This window comes from Erythrolamprus reginae, chromosome 5, assembly GCF_031021105.1.
Source record: "Erythrolamprus reginae isolate rEryReg1 chromosome 5, rEryReg1.hap1, whole genome shotgun sequence".
Taxonomy (NCBI): Eukaryota; Metazoa; Chordata; class Lepidosauria; order Squamata; family Dipsadidae; genus Erythrolamprus; species Erythrolamprus reginae.
The window spans coordinates 54203270-54214814 of record NC_091954.1 but is presented as its reverse complement, the minus strand read 5'-3'; the positions used below and the strand labels follow the sequence as shown (position 1 = coordinate 54214814).

General features: G+C 44.9%; 1 protein-coding gene across 1 annotated transcript; it reads right to left on the bottom strand.

Moving 5' to 3' along the window:
• Window positions 1–1328: 1328 nt before the first annotated feature.
• VAX1 (ventral anterior homeobox 1) lies at window positions 1329–8392 on the bottom strand. The gene is made up of 3 exons (XM_070754004.1): window positions 8152–8392; window positions 6066–6253; window positions 1329–2150 (listed from the first exon to the last, which is right to left on the bottom strand). Exons 1-3 carry the CDS (start codon window positions 8390–8392, stop codon window positions 1632–1634), a joined length of 948 nt encoding a protein of 315 aa, XP_070610105.1. The 3' UTR covers window positions 1329–1631.
• Window positions 8393–11545: the final 3153 nt, after the last annotated feature.

The following is an 11545-nucleotide window of genomic DNA, read 5'->3' as shown; positions in this document are numbered from 1 at the left end:
TTTGCATTAGGTTTGACTTAGAAATAAACATTACCAAAGAGAATCAGTCAAAGGGGGCAAAAATTGATACTTCTAGTTTAAAACGTTGAATATATGGTTTAAGGAGAGCGCTGAAACTGCAGGCACATCATTAATTCTATAATGCTGCTTTGGGATTATTTTTTGTTTTGTAGAGACCAAATTCTGATCGTTTAACGGAGATGTGTAATAATTTTTTTAAAGCTTTAATTTTTTGTATCCATATATTGCTAATAAGGGATGTGCACAGAAGGGATCACTTGTATATTTCTGTCTGGTTTCCTTCCAGACCTTAACAAAGAAAAATAGGTTGAGGTTTTAAAAAAATAGGCTAGACGCAAACGCTGTTAATCTGTAAACCTAATGCAAAATCATTTTTGTTTCGGGGGAATGGGGGAACGGTGGAATTGGAAAATGACTGCAACATTCCTTAAACTGAACGAAGTCGGCGTTTAAAGTGAGCTTTCACCGTAAGCATTCTTGGGTCGATATTTCAAAGCTAAATCAGTTCCCAGCTGCGTTACCTGAAAGGACGGTCGGCCTCAACTCGGCTCACACCCAACATTCACAACTTGGAAATGAGGCGGGAATCCTAGGTACACTTACCGGAAGTCAATCCCCATTGAAGTGAAACTGCTGAATGCCCGCAGCGCGCCCCCTTCCACTTAAAAAGTCAATAATAGGTTTCGCGCCCGAGAGTCCAGTCTGGCATGGGGAGGGGGGGCAATACGGACGTCGGGGCAAAAGGAGGCGACGGCGCGCATCTTCAGGATGACGTGCAAAAATAGTTATCCCTTGGTAGGGTACCGCCGTCGCCCTTGTTGAGGAAAAAAGAGGGCCTTTCTTAGATTTGTGCTTTAATGAGACACTGAGCCACCAAACATCTGCCGGGAGGCTAGAATAAGAGGAACCGTGGGGCTACGTATGCGCAGGCAGCCGCTCCACCTTCCCTGCACAAAATACACTTCAGCTCCAACCGACCCTTCACAACCCCCACCCCCCTTTTCAAACTCAAAGCGGCTTTCTCGCCTTGGCCGTCAACCTGAAAGAAAAGCCGTCCGCGTCCAACAATTCAGACTCGTCTTCTTCTCTCTCTCTCCCCCCCCCCCCCCGGCCCAACTGCCCCACAACACGACGCCTCCTTCGTTTTTTTAGGCGTCTCCCTCGGCCTCGTTTCTAAAGCGCTCGCAAACGCGGCCTTCCACAAGCAGCGCGCCCGGCGCGTCTTCATCTCTCCCATACACACACACACACACACACATTCCAACTCCCCCCCCCCCATTCCCACTTATAACAGCTCGCGGGCCGTTTGGCGGGTTTCACCCCGTCTGTTTACTGCCAGCGCGTGACTTGGTCTGGTTGCTTTTCCCAGCCGGCGCTTTCTCGAGGGTTTTTCAAGGATTTTTTTTAGGCGCGCCGAGCTAAATTGGGGAGACTCCCAGTTTGGCCTGCGCGGGCGGATGGGAGGGGGAGAGCGGGAGCCGTGAAAAAAGAGCGTGTGGATGGGCGCAATGTATACCGAGCAAGAGGGGGGCATCTAACGCACGGGCACTCCATAAATAACCAACACAGACAAAGAGAATAAATATAAATACAGCGAAAGTCCCCGAGAGTCAGTCCAGCGCCTTTTTCTCCGCGCTTTCTTTACCGGCGGTCCGGGAGTAGGGCTCGAAGGCAGAGGAGCTGAGATACCGGGCTGACAGTTCTTGCAAGTTCCCGGCCAGTGACCCGGCCATTGCTAAAGGGTTGGAGGAGAGCCGGCTGGCCACCGAGCCTAGCAGGGTGGGCACCGGGAGGCTGAAGAGGTTGTGCCCGCCGGGCGGAGAAGGATGAGCCGGGCCGGCGGCGGCGCTACTGGCGGCCGGATGGTGTGGGGAGCCGCCCGCCGTCCCTGATCCTGAGCCGCCCGTGCGGCTAGCGAGACTGGGGGCTCGTAAGGCCGAGCCCAAGGCGCTGGTGGCGCAGGGGGGAAGCAGGCCGGGCAAGCCGGGCGGGGAGAGCAGGCGGCCTTGTTCGAGGAGTCGCAGGACGCTGCACGTAGCCGCGGTCTCGGACACCACCGACTTCATCTCCGAGTCTTTGCCTTGGTCTTTTTTCTGCTTTGTGCGTCGGTTCTGGAACCAGACTTTGACCTGCGAAGAGGCGAGGGGAGAAGGCATGAGGACAAAAATCAGCGTCATCTAGCGCGGCCTAGCAAAGCCCTCGGCCTTCTTAGGCCCGGGCAAGACAGGAAAGGGCGCCGTTGTCCCTCCCATCCCGGTTCTCCGCCTCTTTCCAGAGGTTTCCACGGGAGGACCGCGACCGGCTTTGGGAGCTCCTGGGGAGACGGAGATTTCCCCGTGGGGGAAAAACGGCTCGCGGCGGAAACCTCTGGTGAGCGCGCGTGCGGCCCGCTGGGGAGCACGTGGATGTCAGGGAGCGAGTTGAAGAGCGAGCGTGGAGGTCTGCTCATTTCTCTCAGGAAGCGCAACTGGAGTGACTGGGGATTACAAAATCTTCAAAAGTTTCAACCTTCGGGGCCTTGAAGACATGCGTGTATCGTGGACTTCAGCTGTTTTGGCCCATGGCTTGTTTCAGAAGCCGCAGGAAGCGGCCAGAAAAGGCATCGGCGTGTGCCCGCACCTGCATATACTGAGGAGCGGGGGTGGCCTCTCTTAACAAAATTAGGGGAGGAAAAAGTGTTAACGTGGAAGAAGCCGTCGCGCCTCGTTTTCCACGCTTTCTAGGATTGTGTCCCCGTAGCTAGGAGTTTTTCAGAAACAGATTTTGGGGGATAGGGGATAAAAACCACCACGAACTAATTGAAACAATGTACTATCCTCAGGGCCCTGATTCAAGATGGTTTGTCGTTGTTTAGACGCTCCTATCTAAATAAATTCACCATTTTTTTTCCTCCTATGAGTCTCATCTGCAGGTAGCAGCTTTTGGAAGATTTTGGCTAATTTGGGTTTTCTCCAGAAAGGCAGAACGCAGTGTCATCCACCTCAACGCAGGCCTCAGCGTCCTGTCAGTTATTTCAACCCTTCCCAGCTACCCTTTCCTTAGGTTCCTGTTGCAGGCCACGCTTTGGCTGTAGAGCCGCTTTCCTTTGCCTTACCAACCCGCCTAAATCTGACAGGCAAAGAAATGCTAATTAGCTTGTCAGAGTGGTTACTTATAGTACCTCTTTTCTAAGAACGAATCCCTTCCTTCCTTCCTTCCTTCCTTCCTTCCTTCCTTCCTTCCTTCCTTCCTTCCTTTTCATAGGATGTTCGTTATTATTTCAGCAGAAATAATAAATCTATTCCTGTTCTCCTTTATGGTAAAATGTTCAACAAATTTCATCCTATTTCTTTAAATAAACTACTTAAAAACATCACAAACAGATAATATTTTTGTAATACTGTACTGTACTATATATCTGTTTCCTATTTTTGAACCTGAGTATCTATTTCAGGTTTTGACGTTTTCAATTTTATGAAAGCATTTTATTTAAATCTTAAAAGTTAAACCACCGGCCACCCTACATTTTTATATTTTATCTTCCCCACCAACTCTTTATTTAGCAAAGTACAATTTTTCAGACTATTTCAAAGGCATTTTTTTGCCTTTGCAGGAAGGGAATAAACACCTTTCCCTCTATATGGTATGCACACAGCCACCTGTGCCCACATGCATATACATACACATACATTGCAGAAAATGGCCCCGCCTTTCAGATCCCCCTCCCAAGCCTATTTTTTAGGTTGTAGGACTGAATGAAAGGGAAAAAAAACCTTGGCTTTCAAAATCAGAGCAGACCCATTTGGGACTGATCTCATTGTCATTGTCACCCTACTAGTAGGCATTCTGTTGTCTTCAACAGCTAATCTTGATTTTGTGCGGTGGGGGCAAGCAACAAAATCCCTTATATTTAACACAGTTGTATTTTTCATTAGAAAGGGATATTTAAAAGAATTACTAGCACAAATGGCAAAAAATTGGGATAAAGAATTTGAATCTTGGTGGGAGTACATGAGTATTTGTGTTGTGCCTCTGATAGAAAATGGATGGGACCGCTCATTCATGACAGTTTCAAGTAAGCGATAAACAATGTTAGGAAAACATAATCCATAGAGGCAGTAACTTTATGAGACCAAAGGAAGTTTGGTGAAATCCTTGCTTAATATTTGATTTCAACAAATCTTCATCTATCAGAATAAGAAATGAGAAGGGAATTGTGGTCATTTCTGGAGGCATGCCTGAACATTTTTATGTGAATGAAAAAATAGCTGTATTTATTTATATATTAAGCTGTTTGGGTTTTTTTATTTCTCTCCTTCCCATGCTCTAATCACACACACACACACACACACACACACATCATGGCAGAAAGGAGAGAGTAAAATAATCGGTTGCACATTTAAAAGAGACGTTTCCTTTAAATGGAGCTCAATTTCTGATGATTTCATTTTGTGTTGGGGGAGAAGTGCCAAAGTTTTTTCCTATTATTCTGAGTATTGTCTGACTTCCCTGTTTAGCCCATAGCTCAAAATTCCACGGAGGAATTGCACCTAAGGTTAATCAGGCCCAATCCTTTTGCACACACCTGAAAATATACTCTATCCTCATGAAGCATGTCTAGATATGCATGGTCAAAATACAATTCTATTCATTCTCACATGAGAATGTGTTCCTTGAATTAGGGAAAATATTATATATTAAATTAAGCAAAAACATGAGCAGTTGCCTGCACTATTCCTTTTTGTGTTTTTAAAAAAGATAAATAGTTGTTGACCAAATTTACAAAACTAGGGGACGGAAAGGTAAATCCAGCAAATTTCTACAAAGAGATCTATAGGGATTGGATTCTTTTCAACAGGTCAGAATACATTCTTATACCCTCCATTCATTTTAATTTCAACAGTATTGGAACAAACAGCCCAATGTCCTATTGTAAATAGTGATACTTAGTTATGCACAAATTTATTAGGGAGAATTTCCATTAAAGTCAGTTTACTTCTTAAAAAATAAGTATACCTTTCAGTATTTTTAGAACCAAAAATCGCTTAACCCACAACAGCAATATCTCTATAAGCACTAACAATATATTGAGATAGCTAATAAATTCAGTACTATTGTCACTTGGTGGAGCAACACATTGTTTTTCTAGCCTTTAAACTATAAGTAAAAGAAGGAAAAGCCTTATTGATTATAGAAAAAGAAAAGAAACATTTGTATAATACTCCATGTCCAAGAAATACTGTTTTTTCCCACCAGCTATGGATTCTCAAGTGATATTTCGGTGTGAATTCTTATTGGGTGTTTTTAAAAAAAAAAAAAATTACCACCACGCCTGCCTCCAGGATTTGGTCTTATTTTGTTGAGGGGAGACCCTTGCAACTTCTGTAGTATTTTTCTCCAAGGTTCTCTTTCAGACACAAGCCCTCACCTAGCACTATCTGATTGTGAGCTATGAGTGTTTGTGAGGACGGAGTTTCTTTAAAGGGTCTTGTACATAAGGACTGTTTATAGTTCTCAAACATTAGCCTACAGGCTTATTAATTTTTTGGATTAAATGCTTAGAGTTTATGAATAATTTGTGGAGTTAAAATCAAGTTGTATACTTGCAGTAACTCCTCACTTCCCTGAACCCATTTATTTCTTGGGTTCTTAACCTCTTGCATTTAATGAAGCAATTTGCAATTTCCATTACCTCCAGATATTTAGATGCCCATCAAATTGAAAAAGTCTCTTTTGAAAAGGAGGAAACCTGCAAAAGCATGAAAAGAGTAGAATTTTGCATTGTGCCCTAAGTTTAATTCTAGGATTTGGTCATATTTGAGTTGTTAACTACAAAATAAAGGGGGGAGGGGGAGAGACTGGTTTTCAATATCAGCCACACCCATGTAGGAAGCTACCCAAGTGTTAGCTATCCACCCTGCAGGACTGGCAGTGAGTGAAAAGCTTCTAATCTCTAGGGAGGATAACTCTCCTGCCTAAGAGTAAAGCTGGAGCCATCACTTCAGTTCCCAAGGCTTTCCAGGCCAACCCCCCTTTTGCAACCAATACATTTATAACTTTAGTACCTGAGTTTCTGAGAGATTGAGCTGCCTGGCCAGCTCAGTTCTTTCCCGTCCAACCACATATTGGCACCTCTGGAATTCCATCTCAAGCCTATAAAGTTGTTCAGCTGTGAAAGAAGTTCGAGTCCTCTTCGGCCGGTCGAGATCAAGCCCTTTTGGAAGAATAATCTCCCTGATGGAACCTTTGGCATCTGGCAAAAAGAGAAGGAGGCACATTTAGATCCAGAAGGAAGGGTGGATCATGGATCCAGTTTTTAGGAACTACCTTTAGACACAGCAAGGAGCTACTCTTGGCAGGGGCTGAAGGAGTTCCCAGGATTTCTGGCTAGCCCCAGCATCACATTCTCAGATTGTGGTTTATAAAGCACACCACCCTCCATCCTAAGAGAAGAGCTCTAACACAAAGAACTCCAATGGAACCTCACAGGCAGTCTAGGCATGACCAGAGGCCTAAGCTCAGCAGTCTCTGCCTTGCACATTCACAGCTGCTTGAGCTGCCCTTGATTTACCTACAGGGAAAGCATTCAAGTGAGCCACCTCAAGAGAGCTGTGATGTCCACCTTCTGCAGCGCACTCGCTCTTTGGAGCTGCCTGCTTTTCCATGTTTGATGAACATCAAGTTGCCCTTTATGGATGTCCATTTTCTGCTCCGCCTTCATCTCACCACAACACTGCAAATCTCACTAGCCTCTGGCCGGTGAAGTACAATCTGATTCGAATGACATATCAGGCTTTGCCTTATGGGTTTGCCCTAATTTTCTTTCCTAAACCTGTGAGGAAAGAAGCCTAGACTTCTAAGACTTGGTTTCTTTTTTCAGCTGAGGGTGGTAGTGTCCAGGCGTTACTGTTTACCAGGCCTAGTTTTCATTCATTCACATGTGAGCAGAATTAAATTCTTTTTAAAAAATACATCCGTTTGGATGTGTTCTTACAGAAATGAAAAACTGACCTGTTAGTTTTGGAATTTTAAAAGCAATGGGAAAACTATTCTTTTGTTTCTTGGAGGAGGCGAAAAGAACATAATAAATAACCCAGTTTAGAATAAAAACAAAAGAAAATCAAACCAAGGACTAAACAACACCATAAACAATTCATTCAGCTGCATAATAGTACTGAATAATAGCAGCAAACACCATCACCACGCCACTTTCTGACATATTTTGTTATTGTAAAGTCACTATCAAAAAAGGTGCAACCGCCAAAGATTGGGGAATGAGTTCAAGGGTAAGGGATGCTTGGAGGAAAAACTTGTGGGGGGTGTGTGTGTTGCTATGTGCTCAGGCTAGAAAGGGTTTCCTGCTGCTGCTGGAAATCGAAGAACGGGACAAAAGTAATAGACTGAAAATAAGAGAAGTGCCCAGTACATTTCGGAATAAGCCTCCAAAGGTTATTTTCCTTCCTCCGCCTCTTCTCTTCGTTTTGCTCACCTTAGGCGCCAGAGGTGGGTTTCTTTCCCACTTCTCTTTTTCTTTCTTTCTTTTTTTATTTGGAGGGCGGAGGGAAATTTCAAAGAAGCAATCTTTTGCAAAAAAAAAAAAGGCAGCGGCCGAAAACTCTTATGGAGAAGTTAGTTCTACTGTATTGAGTCCGATGGGTCTGACTCGAATATAACTAGTCAAAAGAATTGTAGGCTGAATCTAATGGGATCAAAAGAGGACTTAGCCACCTCTCGTGCCCTCAAGGCAAAGGTAAACTATAGACTAGACACAATTAAGGTGAATCTTAGCTTTCCCTTCCCTCAATATTTGAGAAATTCGGAGAAAAAGAAAACATAATTTGTACACATGCCGCCCCGGCTAAAATATAAGCTTTGACGATCCCTTGACGATCCAAATTACAAAAAAAAATATCCCTAGACCTGAGAAACGGATCAAGAACAGAATGAAAGAGATATAAAAAGAAGGAAGCGAAGCCTTTACGAAACCACAGCAGTTCGTTTGGTTTTGAAACGAGACCAAGGCGAAGAACAAAAAAAAACCAAACAAACCAAAAACGAAAGTAAAAAAAAAAAAGGCGAAAGGAAAGGAAGGCGGGTGGGCGGGAAAAAGTCGTTAAATCAAAATTTCAGAACGTAAAGCGACGGTCCTACCTCGCACGAGAATCCTTCTGCAATAATCCGGGTCAGCGGAACTGGATTTATTTTTGCTGCAATCTTCCGAGGCGCCCGAAGCCGAAAAAGTCCCTTGCGGTTCCTTCAAAAAAGACGTCGAAATATTCCCTTCGGAGCTTTTGCTTTCCTTGCTTTCTTTGCTGTGCCCGTTCTTAGCGAGCCGGTTGGGTTCGAGCTCCGGGTTGCACCTAACGTCCATTTTGTCTTGTTTCCCAAACATGTAGTGCAAATATGGTGTAGAGGTTTGTTTTGGGGGTTTTTTTTGTTTAAGTGGTGGGGAAGAAAAGGAGGCGCCGGTGGAGAGTGCAAGGGAGGAGAGGGGGGAGAAGAGAAACCTGGTCAATATCGTCCGGCGTTACGATCAATTCGGTGAGGAACAAGCGAATCCCTCGAAGGCGAGAGTCGGTTCGGCTGCTGGAGAGGCAGGAAAGCGGCCGCTTCCTCAATCCCGGCGTCCTAGCGCGAGTGTCCAGCTTCCCCGCGCCCCAACGATCAGGTACTCAACAGTGCAACTCTAAAATGATTTAATGCCTCCCTTATTACGGAGAGAGGGACGCAGTGGTTAGGCACCCAGAGGGGACGCGCGCGCTCGCCGCTTCCAATTGATTACGGGTAATTTCGCAGCCTCCACATTTAGGTTGCCTCATGAATACACTAAATTGTTTGGATAATATATCACTTCGTAATGGGTGGTTTGTATGCTTGTCCCCAATCAAGTCGAGTTTAGCCAGTGAATAAACTGAAATGATTGGCCTTGCTTTCAGGAAACACACAATCAAAAAAAAAAAAGGGCTGAGATTTCCAAGAAGGAGAAGAAGGAGAAGAAGGATCAATGGAAGGAGCGGGAGAGAGAGGGGGCCAGGGAAGGAAGAGGGGGGGGGAAGGGGGGAGAAGGAGAAAAAAAAACTTTTGACAAAATTCAGCCAGAATTTGTTAGGAGCCCTTAGCAGCCATGATTAACTTTCTCCAGTTTGGCGTTCAACCTTTCCCGATTTCCGAATGCGCTCATCCCCAGGCGACGCCTCCGACAGAAATCCAGGTCTGTTTATATAAATAGATCTGGGGAGGGGGGGGGAGAGCTCTGCCAGCTTATCAAAAGGATCTTGGCAGATCTTCTCCGCAAACAGCCACCCAGTCACATACACACACACACACACACACACACACACACCCCCCTAAAGGGAAACCCTGTCAACCATTTGGGGGGAGGGCGAGGGAGAAAGAGGCTTGCCTTGGTGCGGATTCCAGATCCCAGAAATAGGAAACGTTTGGTTTCCCTGTTGGCGCTGGGGGAAGGAGAGCGGCCGAGGAGGATGTGAACGTTGGAGGGATCTCCTAAAGGCGCTCCTCTTCTACCGCCTACCAGCCATCTTACAAACTCTTTTCTCTCGTTAATTCAATGCTGATACATGGAGGTGCCCCCCCCTCTCCCCCCTGCTCGCCTTTCATAAAAATTGAACACATTTCCCGAGCTTCCTTTCCTCCCTCCCGCTTCTAAAAAGGCCTGCTTTGTATCCAGATGGATCCGAGAGAGAGAGAGGAGGAGGAGGCGAGTGCGGGGCAGATCTCAACTGCGTGATCTACTCAAGGGGGCGGGGAGAACGAGAGCGAGAGAGAGAGAGAGAGAGAGGAAAAGTTTCCCCCTGGCTATTTCATTGTCTCGGCTACAATATCTTTGAGAACCGCAACAGCCCGTAATCCAATAAGACCATTGATTAGACGACAATGATTCAATTCAAGCGCCTGGCTTTGTGCATAGAGCATGCTCCAGCCTTTCTTGTCACCTTGCGGGGCAGAAGCCCTCTTCACGCTGCTCTCCTCATTCAGGCCTTTATGGGAAATGTAGAGCGAAAGGAGTGAAAGATGGCAATTATCTAATTGGACTATTAACAAACAATTCCCCGAGTGTGGCTGTCTGGCATTGGTTCTTGGGCGGGGTGAAAGGCCGCCTGTTGCACTGGCCCCATTCACAAAAGAGTTGCAGGGGCCAGGCAAGAGGAAGAAAGCGAGGGAACTTCTCACAGAAAATCCCAAGCGGCTTTAAGGGAGGCGTCCTTACACACACACACACACACCTGCCCACCCGAAAGAGGGTCCTTACACCAAAGTTCTGGGCACCCCTGCCATAAACGAACCCACACCCAGAAACCCAGTGACCGTCACACCAGCTATATATGTGCGACCTATGCTAAGAAAGAGACTTTTTCCTGTGGCTCACAGCAACTGTAACCTTTCCTTCTCTTAGTAACTCACTGAATTGGACATCTTTCTGTAGCTCTTTCCACCACCCGCTCTCCTCTCTTCGCAAGGGTTTGCCTTTAGAATCAGTTGGCCGTAAACACCTCTTGTCATTAAAATAACTTCCACTTTAATACACCTGAAGCACTAGCTAGGGTATCTAGTTGGCAGATGCAAGCTACTTTCAGATTTCTGAGCAAAGGGGTCCTAAGTGGGTAACCTATCTCCACAATAGCGTCCTGAGAATGAAATAGGATCCCGTAGGTTGCTTTTAGTATACATTTGCATATGTTACCTATAATTGAGTTTATTTTGAATGATAAAATATATAATTTTGGAGTAAACGAATAAATACGTTGGGGGTAAACAAAGGTATGCTTTATTTTATTGAGGTACTGTTATTCTTGCTATTATTTTTATAGGTTATCTTTCTGCTTATAGAGCACTTGAATATGTATAATCTCATATAAATACACAATGTGCATTCTTCTGGGAAATGGAAAGAAATAATACGTAAATGGACTGAGAAGAGCTATGATATTAAATAGATTATCAGTAAGATTTAATGCCTAAACATTTGTATTAAAGTCAACACTTACAGGCCCATTCTGTTGCTCCCTTTTTTGTGTCATATGTGGAACTAAATTCACACACACACACACACACACACACACACACCCCTGTAGATGGAAGCCTATTACACATCTTTTTTTCCCAAGTGTTAAGCATGATATACATGGATCTCACGTCTCTCCATACACATTTTGACCTCACAATAATCTGATAAAGTAGCTTAGACCAGTGTTTCCCAACCTTGGCAACTTGAAAATATTTGGACTTCAACTCCCAGAATTCTGGGAGTTGAAGTCCAGATATCTTCAAGTTGCTCAGGTTGGGAAACACTGGCTTAGACACATAATGAAAAAGTGACCTAATGCCATTTAGCAAGCTTCATGGTTGAGTGGGGATTACAATCTATTACAATCCCTGGGTCTTAGTGCAATTTTCTAATGCAAACTTTCTCAAGTTGGTCTCTTCCAACTGTACTAGATTACGGTTCTCATAATACATAGTTGGCATGGCCAACAAATTTCTGAACTGAAAATACGGGAACTGCAGTCCAATATAACTGTAG